Raw genomic sequence first — 27,379 nt, forward strand, 5'->3', positions numbered from 1 at the left:
ATAATGCTGGCAAATGATTCCTTGAACAATGAATTGATGAAGGACTTCATTAAGTCCCGGAGAGCTCAGCGGGGGTTAAAACCAGCAGACACTGTGGTCACCAGGAAGAGATGTGGAAAGATCTGTGTGCGCACACACACACAGACAGACACAGGACCGCTCTCTCTCTTCCCCCTCCCCTCCACCTCTCTCTCTCTCTCCTCCCTCTCACTCCCCGCCCCTCCCTCTCACCCTCCTGCTGTAAGGACGTCCCAGTCAGTCGTCTGCGGAGCAGGTTGTCAGAAGAGCGAGCGAGATCGCTGGCAGGAGTCAGAGGCAGACGGGAGGCGGACGCTTGCAGGAAACAGAGAAGGGGGCTGGTGGAGGCAGAGCGAGCGAAGGGCAGAGAAGAGAGAGAAGGTGGGGGTGAGGAGGAAGAGGGACGTCTCGCCAGCAGGAGCGAGTGAGTGTCAGTGACAGGCAGGCAGATCCTGGCTGCCGTCGTCCCTGTTGGATTCCTCCCAGCTTTCCTGACTTTCACCTCCTTCGGAATTCCCCCTCTCGGCCGGTCCCGGAGATTCCTCGCCCCCCCCACCAGCAGGCTCGTGGTCAGAGATCAGGACAGGATCGTCGGGAAGGACGGACGGGGGGAAAGATGGAGCCCATGCCCACAGCGGGCTCCGGGGAGCCCAAGGAGAGGAGGAAGATCCAGTTCTCGGTACCGGCGCCTATGCCCAGCCAGCTGGACCCGAGGCAGGTGGAGATGGTGAGTGTGCAGCCCTCTGTCTCGTGAGAGTTTGCTATGGCTATTTCTGCTGGACTTTTGCAATGCTGTGCAGCAGGCTCTCCAGTGCTATACCACATCTGTTTCTCTGATTAAACGGCTTGAGCCACCCTCTTTCTCCCTCTGACACATGCTGATTAAGCCACGATGCTCCTAGGCGAGCTGTCATAAGGGCTGTGCTGTGGTCATGTCGACAGAGAACTGGTAGGTCGGAGGTCAGTCTTTACAGCAACAGAAAGCCAAAGAATCAGCTCTCTGTGTATAGCAGGTCCTGTAGGTATACCAGCCTGTTCTTCTTGCTCTTTAGTTTTCTCTCAGTTTCCCACACGGTACGACGCAAGACAGCTGTAGTGGAACGACACTTCACGCAGGTATCGCCAAAGAATTTGTTGGAAAATTTTCCTTGTCGTTTTTTTTCATGTGTGGAAAACACGTTGGATGTCTCTCTCTGTCTTTCCAAGACCTGCCGTGTTTTTGTTGGAAAGAAACGGACCGTAAAAGCTCCCTCTTCCTCTCTCTCTTTCTGGGAGACCAAGAGACTTTTCCCTTTCGTCTTAAAGGGACGTACTATATCTGAAGCAGGGACTTCTAAAAGTCTCTCCAGCTCGTTCCCTGTGCTGGTCCCAGTGCTCAGGACCCACGGCCCAGCACTCCCACAGAGGCAGCTCTCACGCAAGCAGCAGGCGAGCCCTGTCAGCTTGCTTCGATTCTAGACAGGCTGGGAAGGGAGAGGTCTCTGGAGGCTACCGCCGTGATGCGCGGTACCTGTCAGCTTGTCTGCGATATCGCTTTCACCCGTCTCTCTCCAGGACAGGCTTTTTTTTACACAGCGTTGCGCTGGTGAAGCGAGATGCATAACAAAGAATCCAGCTGGGACACTCAAGGCATGAGACCAGACACCCTTTATAATCTGCCCCAGTTGATCCTGAGTCTTTCATATTTTGGATTTAGGTCTGACAAAAAAGAGCAAGTCAGACTTCATATGCTGGGCCTTCATTCTGTATCAGTTTGGTTGCGAATCCTATCATGCCTTTGCAGGGAGAGAGTTCAATAATTTTAATAGAGGCACTGCTGACAGGTGTAATGTGACAAGTGTTAAGAACTCCTAATTAATTAGAGAAGGGATTTCTGTCAGATGTCGGGTGCCAACACTTATCCTGGTGACTGTCAGCCTGTTTGTCTATTTAGAGGTAAAAGAGGGCAAGGAAAAACACAGCAGAGACTCAAATGTGCCACCGAAAATGAAAGCAAAATAGAAAGAAAAGAAGATGCAAGTAGATGTTGGGTTGGCAGAACACCGCTCTCTCCATGCTGGCAGTGTTATTTCCCTGGAGCGCCAGCGTGAGATCGCTCTCCGGGGCTGTGCAATGGACTGTGGGGTAGTGGGGGGGAGAGGGAGCGGGGGGGGGGGCAGGCGGGGTGTTTAACTCGCTGCCTGGGGAGTGTCATCGCCTCGCCCCTCGCTGCCTGCAGGGAGTGATGCACGCAGGGCCAGCTGTGGCGGGATTATCCCATCAGGCCTTGACCCCTTGATCCCTGAGCAGCATGACAGCCCCTCCTCCGGGGCTCGGCTCTCGAACAGCGACATTTATCACATCGGCCGCAGCAGCAATCCCCCCGCCCCACGGCCCCTCTCTTTACCACACTCGTGGTCCTCCCTCCCTTCCTCAATTGGCCAGGGCTGGGTTTCACTCAGTGCCCGGGGGGTGCGCGGCTCGGAGCAAAGTTTGCAAGTGGCAGGAGAAGACGCGAGCTGCGCTGTGTTGACGGAGCAGGGATCGGTTTCAAAACCCTCTCTGATCTCTTAAGAAATGGAGCTTGCAAAACTGAGCTCAGCGGCAGACATGCACCGGGATTCCAGATGACAGCTCCAGCCCTGAGACACTTATTTATAGTTAATCCAGTAATAAATTGCCGTCACAGATGTACTGCTGAGTATACTGCCACGTTTAAAGTTTTTTTTTTCCCCACCAAGAGTGGTTACATGTCTGAACTCTATTTCAGGCTTTATCAGTCTTTTCATTGCTGTTCCCATCTCCCATCTTTCACGCCTTCGTTCAGCTTCCGAGCCAAGGGAAAGGAGGGGCAGATGAGACGTGTTTGCCGTTGCATCACTGCAGAGACAGGTCTGGCCTCAAACCAGAGAGTTGGGGTGGAGGATTAATGTGTCTTATGTTGGGGAGGAAGAGTTCATTTCTGCAGTTATCTTGCAGGGGGAGCAAAACTCACATTATTTATCTATTCACTGTGAGTCTAAAGACGGTGGGACACTGGATCTGAACTGGACTGTCCATGCACAGTCCACCCCACCCCATCAGCAGCAGCCTCAGAGTTTCCTGGCCAACTCCTGTCTACGGGGGGGGGGGGGGGTGTTTTGTATGCAACATGGAAAATAACCAACAGGTCTCTTTGTAAAATCTCGATTTCAGCTGCAGACACGCCAACCACATGCTTGAAATGGGAGAAAGTGTCAAATTCGCCCCTGATTCAGACACTGGCCGTGAGGCTTCACTCATTTTTAATGAAACAGTTCTAATTTTATGTATTCATTTTAGATAATCTAATAATAGAGGCAGCTAATTTTTCACCTGTGACACCTGCATCTGGGATCCTCGTGGATCCCTAGGGCCCCTGAGCCACAGAGCAGGTTAACATTAAAAAATATTAATATAAAAAAAAACTAAATTGCGCATCACAGCTGAGGGCAGAATCTACTAATGAGAGCAAATCCTGATTAGAGGCTGATATACAAGGTCTAATAATATTAATAACATAGAATGGGCAGTATAGAGCAGGAATTAGGACTCTGGATTCCCAAGGAGAGGTTTGTGGGTCCAATCCCCACTGCACACACTACTGTTGTACCCTTGAGAATAGTGGGTCCCAGCATTCCTGGGGTTACCCCTACATCAGACCAGCACCCCATGCAGACAAGACTCATGCAATCTCAGGCTAACACTACCGAAACGGATTTAGCATCTGGACTGATGGACCCAAGGCACAAGTACAATAAGACTCTTGCAGGATTTTTTCTGGTTGTCTCAAGGGGTCATGTTTTAACAGCCCTCCCACAAGTCCCCTGCTTTTTAATCGTGCAGTATAATGAATAATGCTGTGCAGACATTAGGTACCATTAATCACGTAACATAAATTAGTCCCGATCTTTTATTTCTCATCACTCAGCAAATTACTATTGGTTACCAGTCATGGAATGAATTGTCAGGCAGTTATCTGAGAACACAGGGGGTGTCATGACCCCCTTGTTTCATTGCTAGGGGAGCCTAAGGAAATGGCCACGCAGCTGTGCCCATCCCAGCAAATCAGTTACTGCAACCCAGGTGAGTCTGCTTCACACACCCACAACTGAGCAGACAGAAAATTCAGCTGAGACACATAATTAGAGTGCAAGGGAATAACTATCTGTACCTGGTAAGAATGCTAGCTATGCTTGACTTCACCTCATTTAAAAGTTATTTACAGGACCTCGATAACATAGCCGGTAAATGATTCTGCATCTTTCAGAGCCATTGCTTGCAGCGTCCCCTTGCTTCATGTGCATCACCTGCTCTGCCCGCCTCAGCGCCCTGGTGCACTGAGCTCTCAGGGGTGTGCGTCCTGTCTGCCATTGCAGGGGCACAGAGAGAGTCACACGGCCCTATGCACACTGGGTCTGGGGGGGGGCAGACAGTGACAGAGAGAACCAGACCTTGCTGCCCCCCCCCCCCCAAGACACTACGTTAGTGTCCTGACAGATACGATCTCTGCTGCTGTTCTCGGCACAGTGTCTGGGACGAGTTCCTGCCATGAGAGACAAGCAATGACAAGTCCCCCTCCCAAGAGAGGTTTAGGAGGTATTACAGGGCTCCAGCTGTTGAATTGCTTTGGCCTGATTTATTAATCTAATAACCATGATTAGTTAACAATTATGACTGATTATAGCAGGGATGTCAGATCCGCTGATATTTTATACTGATATTTTCCAGGTCTATTTATATTGGCTCTATTTAAAATGCTGCTCTTGATTTGGTGGACAGTAGCTATAACACGGCTTCCAGTTTGGATAGAAGTGTTCATTCTTTTAAAGTGCATATTAACTATTAATCTGCTAAATTAAATAAGAGATTGAACTGCAGCCATAAGCAAGCCCGTTTGGAAGACAGTTTCACATACTACATTAAAATGTTCTTAATGTATCATGTCCTTCAGGCGTAATAATAATAATAACAACAATAATAATAATAATAATAATAATAATAATAATTGCTTACACTTATATAGCACTTTTCTGGACACTCCACTCAAAGCACTTTACGGGTACTGGGGATCCCCACCACCACCAACGTGCAACCCCACCTGGATGATGCGACGGCAGCCATAGTGCGCCAGAACGCTCACCACACACCAGCTATCAGTGGGGAGGAGAGCAGAGTGATGAAGCCAGTGTGTGTGGAGGGGGGAAACAGAATTTTGACATCTCTTTTCTAGATCCATAATTGTTTCTTATGTCTTACACACAGATTCACTCTGAGGAGAAAAAAAAGTTTTTTTTATGAATTTCAGTGAAAACCAAACATCAGTTAAAGGCTTACAAAATCAACACAAAATCAGATTTTAAAAGAGCAGAAATTTCCAATAGATGCTCCATCGTCATCTCCTACTGGGTACCAGGATGGTTGTAGGTGTTTATTCTCACTTTCTGAAAAGGAGGACCAGGATTTACATTAGGAACAGCATTCATGGGAAACTGACCTTTCACAGAACCGAGTCTGCAATGTGTTTACAGACAAACATGCAAACTGTCAAGCATATTATAAACCCGATTAGGGATCTGTATCACTTCAAGATCTGTCTACCATCCCTAGGTACTAGACTAATGCAAGAAGAAAGACGGTGTTGTTACTTGAAAAGTTTAGCCCAGCAACTTTGGAGAGGATGTAGCAAACAAGTAACACATTCTTTAAGTTAGATATCTGAAAGAGGAGGAGTTTATTTCATTATCTACTTTGCTGCCTTTCTCTTTATGACTTGTGAGTGATTCTTTGATGTGTTCTGATTAGATTGTTGTTTAACATCATGGGCAGTATTCACAAAAATGATTATTTTGACACGATCAGTATTTCCTGTTATTTTCTCAAAAAGGGGAAATAACTCTCAAGGTTTGAGATCCTAAGTGCACTGCAGAGACTGAGTTATTGGCCTTGTTATATATTTATGTCCTGGAAAATAATCAGAAACCTACTGATGAATTTGATCACACTGGCATATATAACAGTCTGAAATCTCACGTTTTCAAGGTGATCCCAATAAAGCTGATCAATAATTAGTAATTTGCTACTGGCTAATTTTATGATATCACCTGATAAGCAGGGAAAATTATGGGTGTTCAGCAGCTGATCTATAAAGGTAATACTGAACTGTACTAGAGCAACATTAATCCAACCCATTATCATAAAGCTGCTTATTCCTGATCTGGGTCACAGCAAGAGCAACATTTAACGTCACAAAACCACACATCAAAAGGCTGAAATGTTGTGATATTGTCTAATGCAGATTGTCTGATGTCTAATGAAGGGAAATGTCACAGAGGGAAAATGACCCACTGAATCCGGATAACAGTAATTCTTATCGGACAGGGGTATGCATCCGTGCTAATATCAACTTAGAAAAAAATATGAAGAAAATATTCCAAAAATATCAATTCCCTGACTGATGTAAATGCACTGAATATTGTTTGTTAAAAAAGTCTCTCTGCAGCACAGAGGAGCAGTGGTTAGGAGTGCTGACTCGCAGCACTGGGGCTCTGTGTTCAATTCCAGACTTCTGTCTGTGTGGAGTTCGTATGTTCTCCTCCGGGTGCTCTGGGTTCCTCCCACAGGCCGAACACATGGCAGGTTAATTGGCTTCTGGGAAAACTGGCCTCTGGTTCCCCTGCGATCCTGAGTTGGAAGAAGCATTTAGACAACGGATGGATGGAAAAAACTCTCCCGCTGCCCATATAACTTCTATCTTCTGGCTCGTACTCCACTCTTGATTCTAAAGAAGTCTGCTGAGCTGACATTCTCAACACTCTTGAGGATGTCGAATTCTTGAATCTGTTGCTCGATTTTTTTATTCTTGTTATTTTCACTGTTCAAGACTAAAACGATTCATTTCTATAGGCCTGTCAGATCAGGACATTCCTGTAAGTCCAGGAATGTATCTTCTTACTCTTTTCTGGATGGATTCCAGAGCGGCAACATCTTTTTTAGAACGCGGTGAAAGAAACTTCGTAGAAAATATTCTAAGTGAGGTCTTACTATTGTGAGAAATTGTGACAGTTACATCTCTCCTGACTTCATCAAATGCTCATTCACCTTAGTAAATAGTAGCTAAGATTTGTAGTGGATCGAAGTATGACTACTTATTTTTGTAACTCTACAGTAGTGTCCCATATGTTGATTAAATCAGGGAACTGCAGATGTTTTTAGTGTGTACAAAACCCTGGGTTAGGTGAACTACTCTAAGAACATGCCCAGTATGTCCCCAGCACGATTACTTTTTTCAGCTTTCCTATGCAAGGTTTACAACATTGTTGTAATCTACATTACATCTGCGTGATTTCTGTTGCCTTCTGTTAATCTTTTACGTGCAAAGCACTCCTGTCCAATCCCCCATCCCCCTGGAATTGTTTGGGAGTTTAAAGGTCCTGCTTTTATTTCCAAACAGATCAATATCACCAACACCTGGCTGGTGTCTATTCCAGCTCCGCCTGTGGCCAAATAAGAGCAATTCAGCACAAAGGAAAAGGCCGGACAGTCATTGCAGGCAAACAACCCCAGGATTTTCCATCTCACCGCAGTGGAATGTGGTTGGAATGTAATATTTATTAGCATTTGTCTGGAAGAGGGATACCGATTGCAATATGAAGCTAATCAGAGTGAGGAACTTGGCAAACACAGCTTGTTAAATAAGAGAAACTAAAAAACTTAACAAAATCGCTCCTGTCTGACTAGCTTTGTTAGGACGATTGGATCAAGTAACAGACAACATAAATCACATCTGAAAAACTCCATTTCCTCCTTTTTTAATTTCTGTTGTGTGTTATCAGGTGGATCAAGTCTGGGAGATGGAAATCTCTCTGTCTGGCAAGAGCTGACTAGGTCTATGTTATCAGTAAAGGAAATGAGGAGGGCTCTTCTGTAATAATGCACTTTGTGAAGAGGAAGCAGTTGATAAGTCTAGTGCTGCTTCTTAACAATGCAACGGATTAATCCATTTTAACAGCTGGGTCCTGAGGCAGTGATGCATACGCAAATAACTATTTTTTCTCTTGTAGTTGTCATTTTTCAGTTTGGACAAATTATTTCTTTCAGTTCTTTAAACTTCTTTAACTAGACGAGATATTTGCAAGAGTGTAATGCACTTACATTATACGAATGTAAAAACAAGCAAAACCAGGCCATGAAAAGCTTCTCTCTGTGTTTAAAATGGAAAAATGGAAAACAATGTAATTCAAAGGGAACCATTGTGAGGACACTGTAATAGGGAAAGGCACATCATGTCAGCAGGAGTGTGGTATACAGTACTTGGTGGTAAATACAGCCTGGCCATCAACGCCTCACAGTTTCCTGATGGTTAAGTCTTTATTACTGGTGTGCTTGGACAGACAGCCCCTGCACAAACAGCGGGAGAAATTTCCACAGGGGAAGCCAATGACTGTAGCACCATACACTGTTGTGCCACTGGCCATTCACAGTGCGACAACGAAATACATCCCCCCATGCCACCTCACCTCCGAGGTCATTTCAGAATTGGCCAGGTGAGCTAATTCAAAGCACAAACGGGAACAGGCAACCAGATACAAGAGGCTATGCGATGGGGAAAAGACTGGCTTGACACAGCAGAGCTCAACCATATTAAAAAGAGCACCTTCAAAATAGGTAAATGTCTTCCAATAGAGCATGACATGAAGGCATGACATGACAGGCACAGACCCCCCACCATGCCGCTGTGTGTGTGTCTGCTCTGCAGGCATTGTTTTGCAGTGGCAATACCACCCAAGCTGCCTACTCCAAAAAGACTGGAATAACAACACCCAGGAATTAAGTGTACTGCAAGGATTATGGAGTGTTTTAATCCAAATTTGGCCTAACCTCTGGGCCCCAGGACTGCAGCCTGAGGAGCGACCAGGGGGCAGCTGCAGAGGCGAGACGCACTCGAGGGAGAGAAGGGGACCACGTGCAGTATTTATAGCGTCTTAGCGAGGAAATGACGTCAGGAGTGATTGCAAATTACTGGAAGCTGCATCTGATTGAACACAGCTGTTGTCACCCCCCCCGAACTCTCGGTTTTTGGGCTGTGGCTTTTCAGCTGGGGACCGAGGTGTGACCGCAGCGGTAGGAGAGCAGGCCTGTGCCAGTGCGCCCGCTGGCCCTGCGCCCAGGCACCGCCGGCACCATCGGCACCGACCTTGGGAACGTTCACAGGCATTCCAGACTAAGTAAATTAAGACAAGGGGGAATAAAACACAGGCCGAGGAACCAACACAATTCATAATAAATAACTCAATCAGGAGTGTCCTGAATGTATTTTAAACTGCATATCCCATCAGAAGCTAACGGCATTTAATTCTGCATGCAAATTTGTTGGTCCTGCATTTGAAACAAACGGTTAAGGAGGGGTGATTCTCTCCCTCTCTTTAGGATTTCAGGGTTTAAGCAGCCTATGGTGCTACGTTGCTGTTCGCTCATCTGCTCCCTCCATCTGCGAACTGATGAGCAGAGGGAGCTCATCAGTTTGCACCTTCCCAGGTGATCATCTCCTGCACCCTTATGCCTGTGGCACTGCTAGATCAAATAGGATAGATCAGGGGGCTTTGGGCACATGGCTTAAAACGACCTGGCTCTGCTCTAAACGTAGTAGCGCAGTAGCCCGTGTCAGGTATTATTAACAGCCAATCCCTGATCCACGGTGCACCTGTCTGTAAGAGAGCTGACGGTCAGGTGTGGCCACCTTGCTGTGTACCAACTCAGTGATAAGCTTCGGCAGGAGTTCGGTGCTAGCTACTAAACTAGATGGGCCGTGCTGGTAGAGCACACGGACCCTTCACTTCTCGCACACTGAGTGCTCTTGCTTTATCCACTTGCCTGCCTTTTCTTACATGGAAATGCACACTGGTGCTGGAGCACCCATGTATATAAAAAAGCTGTGTTTAGAGGAAGTGTTGCTTTCCCCATGTTTGGTGTGAGAGAGCAGATGGGAAACAAAGTTTTCTTGGGGCTGGTGGAGGTGCACAGCGCTGTGGAGTGGAGGGAGAGGCAGTCTCGACAGTGGGCAGAGCCATGTGTGTTGTGCAAACATGGATGTTTCCACTGGACTGTTCGTACGAAATGTCAAGGTCTTGTGCTCTGTGGGCCAGGGAGGGAGGTTGATACAAGAGGCAGTGCCTGAGCAGGTTGTGAGCAGCTGCTTCTCAGGAGAAAGAATGTTTTCCTGTTGCCAATTGTATCTCTTATTTCGTAAGCACCACGAGATTCTGAGTCATTGTTACTTCTTAGATTACATGCCATGTTGAGAAACACTCTCTTAACCTCACTGCTGCTTTTACTGGGTGGCCGAACAGAAAGGAAGATTTAAAGAGTATTTACATTTTAAACTTTAAGAGCCAGACCTCTCCCTTTTGACAGTGGCAATGCTGTTCAAAATGGAGTTCACATCACAAGAACATTTGCACATCGGTTAATCTTTTAAAGCTGCACTGTAGCACACCAGTATTTTAGCAAAGTGAGATGGGTTAGGAAAACAGACTGGAAAACTGAGTAGTGTCCTACACATGTACTGTAGGTTAAAGGAACTGAGTCTCTTTAGTCTACAACATAAATCATTATGAGTGGACTGAATAAAAAGGTGAAATTAATATATCAAGGACTAGACAGCACAAATGGAAACTACTCTATAAGGATATTTTAATTTACACAGCAAATTCCTTTTTTAACCTAGGGGGCACATTCTTGCGCTAAAAACCGCTGTTGTCTGGAAGAAGCTGCTTAACCATGTTGTTGAAGCTGATTCCCATCAAAGGTCCACCTCTTGTTTGTAACCTTCCTTACGTCCTCATAAGTAATGGTTTCTTAGGGCCAGATGGTTACAAAATCTCAGAACTTCACATCCCTCCCAGAGGTTGCAGTAATTGTCTTTCTTTCTCTCCTAGTTCCCACAGGACTTTCGCATGCTTTATATTTTCAGTCTGTGAAGAGCAAACGGTCCCCACCTCCCTCTTTAATCTGTAAAAGGGATTTAATTTACACTGAAAATCCTCGGCTATGGCAGTAATGACAAGAGCAGTTTCAGGGGAGCTCTACGCAGGGCAGGGATTAGAGAGCAGCAGGCAGGTTCCTGCAGTGAACAGCCCTCAGCAGCTCCCCTGTGTTCAACACTGCAGGCTCTGTTTACCATCCAGATACCCCCAAGAGCAGCAGGAGAGGACAGCCCTGTGAACAAAAATATTTCTAGCATAACCTGCCCCCTTTCAGCTAACTCCAAGTATGCCACAACATGTTCTGCCAACTATCGAGTAAAAAAAACAAACATTTCAGTTCCCGGCTGTGCAGTAGCGCTCAGTTTTGCTGGGTTGCTTTCTGGGAAGTTTTCAGAAAGCAGGGAAGCATCTGTCAGCAGCCATATCACCCTGCAACACACAACTGGCAACCCACTGAAGCTCAGCAGGTGTGAGTACCTGGATGGGAGACCTCCCACTTACACTGTACTGTAAAAAGGTGCCATCCTTCGGATTAGATGTAAAACCGAGGTCCTGACTTTCTATGGTCATCAAAAATCCCAGAGCATTTTTCCAAAAGAGTAGGGGTGTTACCCCGACGTCCTGCCCAAATTTCCCCCTGGCCTTTACCAATCAATGGCCTCCTAATAACCCCCATCTCTGAACTGGCTTCATCACTCTGCTCTCCTCCCCACTGAGAGCTGGTGTGTGGTGAGCGTTCTGGCGCACTACGGCTGCCGTCACATCATCCAGGTGGGGCTGCACACTGGTGGTGGTGGAGGGGATCCCCATTACCTGTACAGCGCTTTGAGTGGAGTGTCCAGAAAAGTGTAAGCAATTATTATTATTATTATTATTATTATTATTATTATTATCTTGACAGTGCAGCTGTAGGCTGTAGGCAGTATAGCAGGGAGACACCCTGTGAATAGTGGGGCTCTGAGACTGGGCTTATGGACAGGGACAGGGACCCCAGAACCCCAGCGCTCTCACTGGGGATTCAGCCTCTGCTGGCCCGAGTACACAACCCCCAGCCGCACAGAAGGGAGACACCACGCACATCCGGCGCTGACTGGCAAGGGGATCTGACAGGGCTGTCAAAGCAGCGCTCCCATCAGAGAGTGGCCGGCAGCAGCTCTGCACAGAGACAGGTAGCTGAGTAATCAGCCCAGTGGGACGAGGAGGTGGCGGTGCTGGTGCTAACCTTTGTGAGGTGAGCAGCTGCAAGGCTGGGCCTAGCAGGGATTCTCCGGGCCGTAATTGATGGCACAGCGCATTAGCGCTGCTCTTCTGTGCTCTGCTCCACTTTGCAAATGTCTCATCAACCTAACTGCCAATTAGGTGCCCGGGGGGAGCCTGTCTCTGGTATTTACTGCCGCTGCCCAGGGGCATGCTCATCTCTGTGGGATAATTGGCACCCCCCCTCCCTGGCTGACGTCTCTAGATGGACGGACCAGGCTGCAGCAGTGCGAGTGGCTGCTTTTTCAGTTCGCACCTTCCCAGGTGATCATCTCCTGCACCCTTATGCCTGCGGCACTGCTAGATCACATAGGATAGATCAGGGGGCTTTGGGCACATGGCTTAAAACGACCTGGCTCGGCTCTAAACGTTGTGCTGTTGCGCAGTAGCCCGTGTCAGGTATTATTAACAGCCAATCCCTGATCCACGGTGCACCTGTCTGTAAGAGAGCTGACGGTCAGGTGTGGCCACCTGAGAAGCCCTGTACTGCCCCTGAGCCTCACACAGGTGGCCAGAGGGCATGAGATGGGATGTGTATGGGAGCTGTTCCTGTTTAAGTCTAATGTTGGCACAAACTGTAGATTCACACTTTTTTAAAATGGCACAAAAGCTCCTTGAAAGAACTTCACTGGGCAGTCAGAAATACCCTTGTTTTGAAGCGGTGCATCTCATCTGCTGTAAGATTTTATTATCTGTCAGTTTGGATGCAGGGAGGGAACTGACACAGTTGCACCAGGCTCTCCCTTTCTCATAGTTTTTGGTTCTGGGTTCGATCCTAGTCTCTTGTGTGAGGTGTGCATGTCCTCCCAGTGTGTTTTCTCTGGGTGCTCTGGTTTCTTCCCATTTGCCATCTTGAGGAACTGGAGTTTAGATACACCTGTCCCCCAATAACATATTGAGTGAACATGTTCATGTGTCCTGTGATACACTGGCATCCTGTCCAGGCTCTATACTGCCTTGTGCCCACTGTCTGCAAGATAAGGCTTCAGATCACCATGACCCTGTATGGACTCAGAAATTATTAAAAATGGAAGGACCGATTTTCTGCAGCATTTATGCCGCTGAGTAAATGTTCTGCAAACAGCTCAGCAATTGCTAAGGTCTGTAGCCACACAGAGAGAAAAAATAGATTCACAAAATATCCCAACACAAGACAGATCTGCTTTTTTCCTGAGGGCAAGCTGAAGACAGTCACAGAAGGCTATCCAATAAAATAATAACCATACACTTAATTATATACTGTATAGTCATTTTAAAAATAGTCATCTCAAAGCATGTTTGTTAACAAAGGTTATTGTTCTCACTCCAATTACCAAAGGCTAATTAATGGATACTGAGGTCTGTCCCCAGTAAAGTCCCCACACTGGTAATCTGCAACTCTTAACTGCAAATCAACAGATCAACTGAAAGCCTCTGTTAAGCAATGCAAAATATCAACACCATGAGACAGTGATGATTTACAGACCTTGTACTCCTAAAAGACTGGGACAGAGAACAGATATCACTGTGTGTGTATAAGGAGATTAAAGGGAGGTCCAGTTAATAGCAAACTGATAGAGATATAGTTACAAGTGATTCACTGTGTGTTGTATTTTGTAATAGGTTGGGAAATTCTGCTAATGAAGTCATGCCCATAAAGCACCTTTGAACTAAAGTGAATTAAATTGAATTGAATTACAATTAGAATCAGAGAGGAGAGCACTTCCAGTGAGACTAGGACACAGTCACCCTGCGTGGGAGAGAAAAGGCCAGGAGACGAAGGTGTCTCGCGCTGTGTGTGTCTGAGGCAGAGAGAGAGAGTGAGGCAGGGTCCCAGGAAGACTGCCAGAGGCAGAATAGTCTCAGTTGAGACCCTAGAGCTATTACAGTCCAGCTTCTACATTTCTTAGCTTGGCATTCCACTGTGAAGCCAAAAGAAAAGGGCACTTGAGGGACTCAGCCTGCAAAGTTAATTCTCCTGGTTGGGCCTCAGCTGTACTACTCTTGCCTTGTGACCAGGATTTCCCAAGCCATGGTGCATAACCAGTCAAGTGGGCTAGAGTGACCAGGCTTATGGCCCCTGGTGGCTAGATCAGTCGTGGTTTCAAGCCGCAAGATATTCCTCAAATACTCAACAGCGCCCCCTGTGCCTTTGTGCGCACACCTCATAGGGAGTGCTGTACAGCTCGCAGATTGAAAAAAGGCCAAAGGTCCTGACAGCTGGGCACAGTAAGGGAATGTGGTAAGAGAATGCAAGATGTAAGTCTTGCCTGTAAGAGAATCATTACCGTTTATCAATAGGTCATTCTATATTGAGTATATATGTGTGTGGTGGGATTATAAAAATAAAATAACTGCTGACTGTGAAGTTGAAACACAAACTTGGGTAAAGTGACATTGTATTAGGTGTGGCATGAGGAATTCCAATGCGCACTGGAAAAGGAGATGTCTGTGCCTGTAAGTTCCCTTCCATTTCTGGTCTGTAGATGTTATGACTTGAGTGTTTAAAAATAGGGAAAATGATGGGAAAAGGTATAATGAGAGCCTAGGATGGGTTTCTTTAAGCCAGCATGAGACCTTCCGGTCGATGGGACTGAAAGCCAGCCCCGTGGCTTCTTAGGAACTGAAAGTGAAGCCTGGACTCAAAGGAAGGAGATACAGAGCCAGAATTGGCCTCCACTTTAATGCTAATATGCATTCATTATCTGAGGATCACGAGCAGAAGGCTGGTAACGGCTCTCCCCTGAGCCCATGAATCTAGTTTAAGACGTTCCCGTGATTTTAATAGGGTAGGTGATTAAGGAGAATCTCCAGAGATGCACGTCCCTTCGACAGCCCAGGTCCTTGCTCCTGAGAGCAGACCCACATCTTCACTGCTCTCCATCAGGCTGAGGGAAGTTTCAGAGAAGGAGCACAGGCCACTGAGGGACGGCCATGTGTAGTGACAACGACCACACACTGGGTCAGACTGACCCCAGACTGCGGGATAGCTTGGCCATATCTGGAAACAACGTGGCGGCCCTTCAGGATTCTCAACAGGAACGAAGACCCAGCGTAACAGGAACATATAATCAAGTTTCCAATGGCGGCAAACTCAACCGCGTAAGAGCATAAGGATAAAGTCCTCTAGCCATACAAAATACACTGTTTCTAAATGTGGCATCCTGTGAAAGGAGGATAAATAACAAATTGTTTAACCCAGAAGCTCTTATAAATGCCCAACAGAGCACAAGGAATGTTAATGACGTCAGTACCACGAATGCAGCTTTGACTTCTTTCTTCTGTGTCCATTGTGCACAGAGCTCCCAGGCATCTCAATATGCAGTCATGTCAGGCTCTTCCTTGACAGGATGGGGACCTTAACACCCCTGCAGAAGGAAGAATCGGAAAGCCTGGCTAACTGAGTGATTTTCTTTGCCTCTCTATGGATTATGCAATCAGTGGTTTTAATTCATGGACATCAGCTCTGCTCCTTAAATTTCAGGGGTCTGTTTCATAACAGCACAGTATAAGCTGTCCTCTAGTGCCCTTGACTTCAGTGGGACTTTTCATTATCATTGTGCCCCAGAATGGAGTCTCCCCTGGATCTCTGTTAGCATCGGGAGACTCCAGAATGGAATGAGGGGAAAGGGCACTACACACAGGGACACAGGCTGGGAGATTCAATTAACTCCTTTTCCCCCAGTGAGCTCAGGGAATGATTAATGCTCTGGTCAAGTTACGGATGCAAGGTCACTGCTGGCTCACCTGCTTCCCTACATGCTAACATTCATGCACACGGATTCACAAAGACGGTTTCGAAAATGTAAAAACAATCCTCTGAAATCCATTCCTTTCACCAGCGTTCGTCATTAAGAAACTCCTCAGGGACGTATGAAATAAAAGTAGTTATTTTGTGGAAAGCGCACTTTTGAAAGTTTGGTGTGAACTGCTTTCCGTTGCATCTTGTTGAAAATGAATCTGTTCTTTGCAAGAACTTCTGTAACTGGCTCCTTCAGCAACCAGAACTGACTCCAGCATGCAGGCAGAGGGTCCCGGAGTGCCCAATCCTGGATAACACTGATACAATAAACTCTAAAGGCCACATTAAATCGCTCCTTTCCAAATAATAATAATTCCTAACACTTATATAGTGCTTTTCTGGACACTCCACTCAAAGTGCTTTTACAGGTAATGGGGATCCCCTCCACCACCACCAGTGTGCAGCCCCACCTGGGGAGGAGAACGGATTAGTGAAGCAAAATTATATTCGATAGCTAACTGAATTTCTCAAGGCTGGAAACACTAGGAAGTCATAGATCATTGCCTGCATTTACTCTGTTTTGGTTTCCGAGAGATGAGCTCATGCCTTGTTTAACCTCTACACTGTATTCAGTTTTTCACCATGTGCCACTGTGCCTTACAACAATCTTCCTCACTTTCAAGTGGCATAGTACAGTACAAGGCTTACAGTCCTGGCTTCACGCAGCTTGTTTAGCACTAATCCTCCATGCAAATTTAGATAAAATGGTCACATACAAATTAGTTTGTACTTATATTGTACTAATATACATTTGCATAAATGGATATTAAGCCAGCAGTCCATACAGTACATTCATAAAGTATTGTAAATAGAACAAGGTAATTGTAGGGTTAATTCAAGTATGGTTCAGGCTTTAATCAGGTCAATGACTTTGTTATTAAAAAGCAATTAATCTACAATGTAAGGTGACAAAGTAATGTCACTCTATTACTGCTTTAACAATATATTCCAATTCTGAATCATTTAAAAATGGCCTAATCTAAAGTGCTCATACATTTCAGGGCTAATCAGAATCTGTGAAACCAAACTAGACGAACTGTTCTAAAGACTTTCCAAACTGGGCTGATATAGGGTTCCTACATTTTCGGGGTCATTTCACCCTCAAAGGGAGAGAGATGTGAAACCCTGGTCTCACTCAGCATGCTGCAGACTCGGTAAGTGGACCAGGACACCAGCTCCATGTGGCCCCCTGCTCCACAAAAGCTTTGTCTCTTTTACTTTTAGGAGCCTTGATGATTTTTTCTTTTTAAGGGAATGGAAAGCTTTGCAGATTTAAGGTGTTACTCAGCACCTCCCCCTCCCTCTGGTGTCTCAGGACCTTGTCAAGGGTAGAGAGAGGAAAGGGGAGACTGCTGAGAATGGAGAGAGAGGCAGGCAGGCCCTCCTGGCATGATGTCAGGAGAGAGACGTCTGCCCTGAGATCTCACACGAGTTTCACTGAAAATGAAAGAAGAGTAGAAAAGAAAACAGAGCAATGGGGAGAGCTCAAGTGATGTGGTGGTGTAGGCCGACACTGATTAACACACGGTACTGATATCTGCCGTGCCTCCCTCCCACCGTCATCGGCCCCCTCCCTCTCTGTCCTGCTGGTGTGACCCCCCCTTCCCCACGGTGTGGACAGAAAGGGCAGCTGGAAGGAGAGAGGGAGAGAGATGCACAGTCCGGGAAGTCAAGCAGACGGGGGCGGCGTTGCAGTGTATGTCTGTCAGCGGTGCGTGTCTGGAGCCGAGCTGGGATCATGGCTTGGACAGATCAGGTTGACACTGGCAGCCCTTCCAGACACACCCGCTCAGCTCTCTCCTTGTCAGCCTGCCAGTGGGGCCCTGTGTTTGTGTCATAAAAGTGGGAAAACAGCCCAGCGCCTGTGTTAATGCTAAAGGACCATCAGGCTGAGGACATGAGCAGACTGAAGACCTTACGTGGTCAGTGTTATTAATCACTGGGAGCTTGCAGACAGGCTGATGAACTGGAAGACAGTTATGTAGGAAAATGAGCATTGTTCCAGTGCTCCATGAGTCTATGAGCAAGGCATTATATCTGCAGCCTAAGCCACTCGGGAACACGCCCATCACACACACACACACACCAACCTCATTTCTGCACCTCTTGTCTGGAGGACTGCTGTCTGTAGCAGTTCCTTGCTGGAGCAAATTGAACTGAGCTAAGCAGAAACTGCCAGTGGAGGACGGCTAACAGCACACGGAGTACGAGAAGAAACAAGCAGGAAATATGATACTGGGGAAAAAGGGTCTTAACTCTGCTCAGGCTTTGACGGAGAGGCTGGGCCTGACTGGTAGCAGCGCTGCTGGGGGCAGGTTAGCCCAGTTAGCCCCCCTGCTGCAGACAAGACTGCTACCACTACTCCATTCTATTGGACATGTTCATTCCAACCAGTACTTTGCATGTGTAATTGATCCTTAATTACCTAATTGACCTTTAATTTATTAGCATACCCTTAATGTCTTAATTAGGCATTTAGAGTTAAAATAACTAATTGTTTGGAGCTTATGTTTGCAATGGAATGGAATAGGAGTAGCAGAGGTTCATCTGGTCCCTGCAAACACATTGCCCCCGTCTCCATGAAACTGGTGTATGACATGAGAGATGTCCAAAAAATGACAGTCTCTGCTGAGACTCAATCTGGCACTGCCAGCTCCTTTAATTGTATATTCCGCCAATATGCTGCATTCCGCAAAGTCTTGCTGAGGTGTTTTAAGAAAATAAAACCAGAGAGACAACAAGTAACAGCTCAAGATCAAATAATGGTATCCTCGGCGAGAGATTAAAAAATCAACAAATATATTTAATAAAGTGTAACAAAATCTCAGTGCAAAGCAGTGTTTTGTGAGCTACAGTTCCCATGCCTCATTTGTCATTGGGAATTTTTTGGTCAAAATAAAAATGACAAGTGAAACGTAGCTTCTTTCTACAGAAATATGGACTGAAAAAAGTGAACTGGGACTCGAGGCTGACCTGTGTGTCATTCTGATTTCTCTGTCCGTAGATCCGTCGCAGAAGGCCAACCCCGGCCACCCTCTTCAGAGTTTCAGACAATCCGTCCCCAGAGGAAGAACATATCTCTCATCAGGTGAGACCGTCGCCCTCTGCTGGTCTGGAGGGTGATTGCAGTGTACTCTCCATCATCATTTGTCCTCAAGCTGGGTCTCTCTCCTTTTAGTATTCAGAAATCAAGAGGCAAAGTCAGTGATCTGATTTTGAAAATTCAAAGTTACTTATTATAATATGATGACACTTGTCGTTTCTGATGTGCTGCATGTGGACCAGTCCACTTCCATGAAATTCTCTGCATTATTGTTGAAGATGATACTTTCATATTACTCTCTACTCTGATCAATAATGCTCCTAATTTATTTACTTATATATTTAAACACAGTGATTCCCTGAGCAGATTTATAATGGGATGTTTTCCAAAAGGACAATGTGATTTACACAGGCATTAACGCCGACCCCAGTTAAATCGTACATGTTCATTTCTCTAATTAACAGCTGTCTGAGCATACGCAAAGAGAATGGCTTGCCTGTGGGCTCCGAATGTGATTTCCCTTTGTTTCTCATTGATGTCATTTTGATCAATGGTGAAGAAGTCAAATTTGGAACTACTGGAAATGGGTTTCTGAAGTTACCATGGGTTTAACTGATGTAACGAGGTACAGTAGAGGAGATGAAACAGCTGGGAATTACAGCTTAATAGAAGGCACATCCATCAAACACGCAGGCCATGAACGGACAGCTGTAAGCAATGCCCCCCGCAAAACTGTTAATTCCTCCCATCAAGATGCAGATTACGCACAGAGGTTTAATGTGGGAAACGCTGCTCATAGTCTTCTTCTCACACCCGAAGAAGGCGGCACAGCAGAAACGTCGTGTCTCTTTCCTTCTCTTTTCAGCAGGGAATGAACCTTTACTTGTTCCTTTGCAGCCTGTGCATGCTGATGCATCTCCCTGCTTGAACGTCTCTCTCTTTGCAGTGGGTCGTAGGAGAGAATGGAATCCTGAAACCCAAGCGCTCCAACCCCTGCGTGTACCACCCCCCTTCGCTGAGAGGTAGGCCAGCGTGGTAGATAAACCACATGAGCGTGCCTGTGTGGCAGAAGACGGTTTCAGGGGGACATGGTGTCCAGCCTTTCCTCTCACTCAGGAGGGAGTCCGGTGTCTCATCTGGTTTTCCAGCACCATGCCCCACTGGGCCTTCCCCCTTCCCCGTGCTTTAGGATGGAACCTGTAAATCCTACATCCACTTCACATCATCACCTGCTAGCACTGGCCTTCAGTGGTCTCTGGCTCAGCCTGCTTTCACTGGGTACGATTCCAGTGCCACAAAAAAATCCGCATGACTTTTGCGGTGCTCGGGCTATTATTGCTCGGCTCCATGATGCTATCAGTGTGTTTCAATACACTCTGTTCTCCCTGTTCTCAACGTGAGGCATTATGCTGAGATGTTTTAAGAAAGCAGAACCAAAGCAGCAGTCCTCTGCTGAAGCTCTCGGTCTCTCTGTGCTGTGTGCTGTCTCAGGCTGTCTCAGGCAGGGCAGTGTGCACAGTGTGTACATTGGGGATTAGGGTCGAGTGACAGCTGTGTAGTGACTGTGAGGCTGGCCTGGATCAGCCCTGGATTACTGCACCACCCACCAGCACTCTGCACACAGCTGGGGCTGCAGCACACACACTGACACGCACTTTCATTTCTGATGGAGAAAGAAGAGAAGCTTCGCCCTAGTGCTTGCAAACACACAATCACAGGAGTCACCACGGTGCTGCACTTCCACTGACTGCAGCAGTTAGCCAGGTTCTGGACCTGCTGGGACCGTGCACCCAACAAGTCAATCCTGGCAGAAGGGTTGGTCCTTTAAATGCGAAGGAAGGAATGAAATTGTACACATATCTCTTTTTCATTAACAAAGCCAGGAACGGTAAAGTTTCGTTGTGCTGATCCCCTGCACAAACTATTACTATTAAACTGCATTTTTGTTCACCGTACAGTAGTTAAATTAAGACATTGACGGACAAAAGGTGACTGTAATTTAAGTGCTAAAATACCTTAGTTCTTTAATTCTCCCTACTGTAATAGCTCAGTGCTGTAATGCCTCAGTAGAACAATACCCCAGTGTAGTAACACCTAGGTACAGTAACATGCCCATACAGGAATACCCCAGCACACTGATTCCAGTGCCGCAGTGCTGTGGTGGTGAGAGGGCAAGGTGACCTGAGGAGACAGAGTCCGTGTCTGAGGGACAGAAACTGGATTGTAACTCTGAGTGAGTCAGCGCTGCTGAGAGAAGGGGAGAGAGAAAACAGGTCATAATGACGAGGAGGGAGAGAGCAGGCAGAGAGGAGGCAGAGGAAGGGAGTGAGAGGGCAGAGAGGGGAGGCAGAGGAAAGGAGCGAGAGAGTAGAGAGGGAGGCAGTTGGAGGAGCAGGGAATGAACGAGAGAGATTGAGATGGGATTCTCTCGTACTGCCTCAGTTTTTAAAAAATCTGTGCCCATGCTGCTTTGCTCACTCGTGTCCATATGCATGATGTTTGCATTTTATCAAGAGGACCCCGCTGTAAGAGAAAGGCACACAGAGAGAGATGTGTGAATATCAGCCTTCCTGTCTATGTGTGTAATGCAGAACTGGAAAGGGACAGAATTGTTTGTCCATCTGTCTGTGTGAGCCTGTCTCCTCACCTCCTCAGTATATGGGATGGTCTGTCTCTAATATCAAGTCCTTCTGTCTGTCCATTTAGTCACCTGCTTCACTTCTGTCTGCACTTGTCTTCATCTCTGGTTTGCAGCACTAACGGGGATTTTAAGAAGCATGTTTGTAGGGGACTCTTGAGTGTCTTAAGGCTTTAGAACCCAGGTGTCATGGGTTCAATACCTCTGGACAGCTTCCCCAAGTGGTAACATTCAGCCAGTTGTGCTGGGAAGGGCAGGAATAAACAGCCAGGATGCTCAAAGCTCTCTTGCAAATAGCAACTCCCATTACTTGGCAGCCACCTTGCAGTCCTGCAGTGATGTCAATGAGAGACACGCCCACTCTCCTGTCAGGATCTGAGCATGGCAAATAGGGATGGGGCTCTGCAAGGGAGCGTGTCATGAGGAGCACGCTGTCTCATTCTTTCTTGGGTGGTTGACAATTACAACTTTGGTGGGTATGCACAGTACATGCAGTAATAAACAGATGCTTTATTGCATGGTTGCTAAAAACGGTTCACATTTTTTTTAAACTGTTTTCTTGGCTTAAACTGCAAATGACATGTCTAAGAAACATATATATCCTTTTTTTTCTAAAAAAAATATTTTTGTAAAAGGTACGGCTCTGGACCTATTGGTTGAAAGGAGGGTGCATGTTTAACTACAGCATGCCTTTAGCTGTGCTGCAAACTTTCGATGAGAACAATGAACACAGCCTGCGAGTCTCTGTCTGCCTGTACCCTCGGGGCTTATTTAAGCAGCTGCTAGTTGTTACAGCGACGCCTCGCTGTCAGAACACGAGGTTTCGTTCCCTTTAACAACTACAGCGGAAGCGGAGCGCAGTGCTGGTTATACTGTGGAAAAGTGGTAATCCTATCCCTCTGTCCCTGTGTTACCCTGTGTCCCTGTGTTATCCCTCTGCCTCCCTGTATGTCTGTGTCTGTGTGTACAGCGGTGCAGCGGATGGCTCAGGCTCACATGCAGGCGTTGGGCGCGTCCCCCCCGCTGGAGGACCCCCCCGAGGGGGTGGAGAGCGAGGACGGCCCCCCTGAGGCAGAGATGTGTGAGGACAGTCCCTGCACCCCCGCAGAGAGCCCGGAGGGTGAGAAGGGCGCCCAAGGGACCTGACACTCCAGGGATGCGAGGCGATGGGTGGACACCCTGAAACGACGCACGTGCTCTTGATCGGGCCACTTCTTCATTGCCCAGGAGTGTCCGCAAACATCAGAGCCCGAACCGCAACTGCAATCGCGGCCTTAAATCAAACCACAGCCCTAATCCTACCCCAAATCCTAAATCAATATCAATAGCTCATTCGCGTGCTCTTGCTGACAGAGCCGTGGGTGTCTGGAAGCGCCTGCGGAGATTTTAAGTGGTCAGATTAGCAAACTGGCAAAGACACGCCATACACACACCACTGTGGGACTTCCACATGGGGACTCCTCCATTACCAGTCCCCCGAGACTTGACGTGAGGAGAAGCCGCAGTGGAGAAACCGTTCTGCAGCTGCTCTGGTGTCCAGAGTGTCCGGCAGCTGGAGTTAGTGTCTCACGCTGCACGCTGTTTTACGAGGACTGGGTTTCCCAGCGGTTGCTTCGGCGACCGAGTTTGACCCCGTCATCCAAGACATCTTCTTTCAAACATAAAGAGAAACCAGCGAATCTAAAGATGTTATCAAGAAAGTATTCATGCTGATTCTACAAAATGATGTTTTCATTCAACTAAATAAAAAGAACTTTTGAACAATATCAGTTACAACTGCAAAGACAGGAGGGCAGGTCTCGAAAAACACACTTGGGAATCCATGCTTCTTTTTAATCACACTTAACGATACTCTCACTGCACCCTTGACCACAAAACGACAGGTTAACATGTGCTTGTGTAGGGCATGTACCTGGTTATCTAAAGAGCAGGTCTCTTAACCCACATGCCTGCAGTTGTCACGGGACAGACACACCCATTGTCTGAAATGTGCAAATTCTATGTAACTGTGATTGCATTGCTATATGGCGTACAATTGGTGAGCTTTAGGTCTCAGTTTGATGTGTTTAATCAAATGATGCAAATGCATGCAGGTAGAAAAAGCATCACGAATCCTTATGCATTATAAATCCTTCCCCCTACAAACCCTGTCATAAAAAATGCTCCTGAAAACTTGCTAAAAAGTTCAATTGACAGACAGGGCTTCACTTTACAAACCCAGGAGCCCCCAGTTCATTTGACTGCAGGACACACTAACGAGGCTCTGATGTCACTTCTTGTCTCCCCAGAAACAAAATCTGATCCGGAGAGCGGAGCCCTCGATGAGCAACAGGACCCACTCCTGACAGGGTCAGAGGTCACCGGAGGGGAAGAGGCCGTCCCCCAGACCCCAGAACCTCTTGGCAAACCAAGTGCGGAGAGAGAAGGAGAGGAGAGTGAAGAGAGAGCGAGAGGGGAGTGACAGAGAGACAGACAAGGAGGGGGAAAGGGGGAGGAATCAGAGAGACAGGAAGAACTGAGAAAGAGAATGCTGCGAGATTGGAGCAGAATGAACAGAGGTGGGAGGGAATGTGGGTGTGAGAGACCGAATTGCCCTGTGGATAGGAAGTGACTTCCCTTACAGTGAGCAGTTTGTGGAGGTGGCCTAGTCTGCTCCTGTCTGTCTGCTTGTCAGCCACTACACACGGATAGACGTTTCACTTTTGGTGACCTCTCCCAATGTGCCGAAAATAAGATGCACAGGGGCAGGGAGGCATGTTCATCCAAACAGGTGTTCCCATTATAGAGAGGCCCACAAACAGACCTGCTATTCAAACCATAGCTTCTTTCTGTAAAACATCAAACTGGTACAATGGGTCCTAACTATGAAGAAGGCTTTTTATATATAAGTAGATGGACAGATAAATCCCAGCTCTATGGAAATGAGAGGTATGTTTGCAACACATCACCAATAACAAAATGGCGCAGCTGCACGTAAGGGAAGGCTGACACACCATAGGTACAGGAATGGTAGGGACAGCGCCACTCAATTTGGAGGTGCTCATTTTCATATGGCAGAACCTCCTGCATCTATTCTGTATAATACAACATGCCCACAACTCCAGCAACTTTGTGCTGGCTCACGCGTGTGCAGAATCCCACACAGCCAGCTAACAGTGAAGCCTGTGGTCACGCAAACAGCTGACAGCACTGCGGATGGAGGTAACGTTGGCTGAGCTGCACCACGATGCTGGAGACTGTGCAGCGAGCACCTGAGCTTGTGTTTCTCTCTAGTTCAGCACTGAGCGCCAGTCAGTCAGGCACTCTCCTGCAGTGACACGCTACAGCACTGGGAAGACAACACACAGCAAGTCCTTCCTGCTCTGCTTCACACTCACCCCACAAACAAATACAGATCGCATTCATACCATTCCCTTTTCTGTCATGTCCCTGCTGGCATTGATACCGTGTGTCTGGTCTCCGTGTGCCCAGATTCGGCCGGGTGCCTGGTTCCCTCAAGACGCTGCAGCTCCCTGTAGTTTAGCAAACACAGGGCCTGGAGGAGGGAGACTGCAGCTTAGTGCACACCAGTTCTGTCTTTCCCAATTGAGAAAAACTAAAATCAGTTTAAATAGATCTCGTTAAATCAATTTCTTTCAGAATTCCCATTAAAATGGGACCTTGTATGGCAGGACATTTCAACTCCACACCCTTACAGTCCACTTTATTGCCTCCTGATAATCCTACGCTTAGTACCTATGGAATGAGTGGGAAGCAGCTGACTTGGTTATAGTTCAGACATTAGGTTGTTCCCCTCCTTTGCAAACATTGTTTTGCAAGGAAGAGAATGCTTTATGCATGTGGCCCACAGCCCTGTGTTCATGAGGCTCAGACCTGTGCGCCACATCGACATGCCTCCCCCTTGTGCATTTCCTGTGCAAACGGTTTTGGAGACGTCTCTTCACTGCAGCAGTTGCTCCCTGGAACAGAGAGCTGATTCGGGAAGAGGAAAGTTGCGCGTGGGCATCTGCTCAGAACAAATCTGTGAGGTTCCGAAGCGAGGCAGCTGGCGAGCTATCAGGGCCCAGCCGAAAATGGCACAAACTGCTCCTTTAAAGGTGAATGACTGTGGTTGCCCACAGGACAAGACCTTTTTTGAGCATTTCCATTTTTACTATCATTGTTGTTATTATTTGAATTGTTGTACTATTGTTTCTGTAACTACTTCTCTTTTTTAACCATTATTACTGTCATTATTATAGTCGTAAGTATGGCTGTCATGGCTGATGTAATCCTCCTTTAGGGCTGAAATTAGGGTCTGGTTGGGTGTAGAAATGTGGACACTTGTTCATCTGGGCACTACAGCACAGCCCTCTAATGGTGTAAATGGAGTTTTAGAAATCTTCCTCAAGCTACAGTTCATTGTTTTTTAAAATAACACAGTGAAGTAACAAAGGTATCAGTAGCCGAAAGTTTGCAGCCTCCTTCTACTGTCCTGTTGAGTGCTCTCAGCAGAGCTCACCTCCACTGTCCAGCAGTGCGATCTACAGCAGAGCTCATCTCCACTGTCCAGCAGTGCGATCTACAGCAGAGCTCACCTCCACTGTCCAGCAGTCCGATCTACAGCAGAGCTCACCTCCACTGTCCAGCAGTGTGATCTACAGCAGAGCTCACCTCCACTGTCCAGCAGTGCGATCTACAGCAGAGCTCACCTCCACTGTCCAGCAGTGCGATCTAGAGCAGAGCTCACCTCCACTGTCCAGCAGTGTGATCCGTTGCTGTTTCACTCCACAAATTAATTAAATTGATCAAATCAAAACATAACAAATTTGCATTGCTTTAATTTGGCGTCCCTGTTTGAACACCTATTATACTGACTTAATTTTGTTCGCTTGGGTGTAGGTTAATATTTAATTGTGTCAACAATGTGTTCATGATTTATTTATTTTAAAAAAACATTGAAATATTTTAACAGATATGTTGTACATAATGTAATTATATCAGAAGTATACTTTCATGCAGAAGGATTTAAATTTTATCAACCAGTTCAGTTCGAGGTCAACCAACCCGTTTTTAAGGTGAGAAGAATCCTCATTCAATACAGGTGTTGTATTTAGCACTGCGTTCAGCCTCTGAAAAGGCCAGGCTCAGGAAATTTTACGCATTTATTTAAATCACTAATACTTCAAAACCTGGGGAAGACAGATTTGAACAGAAAGGTGCTGTTTGATAACAGATAGATGGTCCGTTGATGACGGGTGTTGTTCTTTAATTGCGTTGTAATCTCTTGTGTTTCTTCTTTCTTAACTTGTACAGCTGTAGAAATGAAAGGAAGTATAAATGAATAATAATAATAAAATGATGAAGAATTGTTGTTATTCTTATGTGAAGTGTCGTGTGTCCATCTCCGTGTGTGTGTGTAGCGAAAAGCTGTGTGTGTAGTCGAGGGCCAGCCCTGCTTTATTGAACGGCGTGAGAGGGACAGGAGTTACCAAGTTCTACTGTATTTAAAAAAAAGACCAACGGCGCCCTCTGCAGGTCTATCTGTTCCAATTTACGTCCCATACAAACAAACCACAGCGCAGCGTTCTCCCTGTTTACTCAACTGCAAATCTCTCAGTTAGTATCAATTAGAAAAAGTACAGTAGCCGGATTGCAAGTGCAGTGTATTATTACAAACA

The 27,379-nt window shown here is 46.7% G+C and overlaps 1 protein-coding gene and 1 long non-coding RNA gene across 2 annotated transcripts in view; one reads left to right on the forward strand and one right to left on the reverse strand.

Moving 5' to 3' along the window:
- Positions 1-226: 226 nt before the first annotated feature.
- On the forward strand, positions 227-27,076 carry ppp1r1b (protein phosphatase 1, regulatory (inhibitor) subunit 1B). The gene is made up of 5 exons (XM_088622588.1): positions 227-745; positions 19,043-19,126; positions 20,028-20,103; positions 22,690-22,839; positions 24,008-27,076. The coding sequence occupies exons 1-5, from the start codon at positions 635-637 to the stop codon at positions 24,178-24,180; spliced, it is 594 nt and encodes a 197-aa protein (XP_088478714.1). The 5' UTR covers positions 227-634; the 3' UTR covers positions 24,181-27,076.
- LOC148638669 (uncharacterized) overlaps positions 22,790-27,379 on the reverse strand; it is a 61,344-nt gene continuing 56,754 nt past the window's right edge. The window contains exon 3 of the long non-coding RNA XR_015930915.1: positions 22,790-22,898. This is a non-coding gene — a long non-coding RNA (uncharacterized LOC148638669). The remainder of the gene's footprint in view (positions 22,899-27,379) is intronic.

Source organism: Lepisosteus platostomus, chromosome 28 (genome assembly GCF_059453375.1).
Source record: "Lepisosteus platostomus isolate fLepPlt1 chromosome 28, fLepPlt1.hap1, whole genome shotgun sequence".
NCBI classification, from domain to species: domain Eukaryota; kingdom Metazoa; phylum Chordata; class Actinopteri; order Semionotiformes; family Lepisosteidae; genus Lepisosteus; species Lepisosteus platostomus.

What these genes read in the sequence shown, in the direction of transcription:
- ppp1r1b (XM_088622588.1), top strand. Translation starts at nt 635, where the DNA reads ATGGAGCCCATGCCCACAGCGGGCTCCGGGGAGCCCAAGGAGAGGAGG. An exon ending in CCACCCCCCTTCGCTGAGAG is followed by an intron (nt 20,104 to 22,689) that starts GTAGGCCAGCGT and finishes CTGTGTGTACAG; the next exon opens with CGGTGCAGCGGATGGCTCAG. An exon ending in CCCCGCAGAGAGCCCGGAGG is followed by an intron (nt 22,840 to 24,007) that starts GTGAGAAGGGCG and finishes TTGTCTCCCCAG; the next exon opens with AAACAAAATCTGATCCGGAG.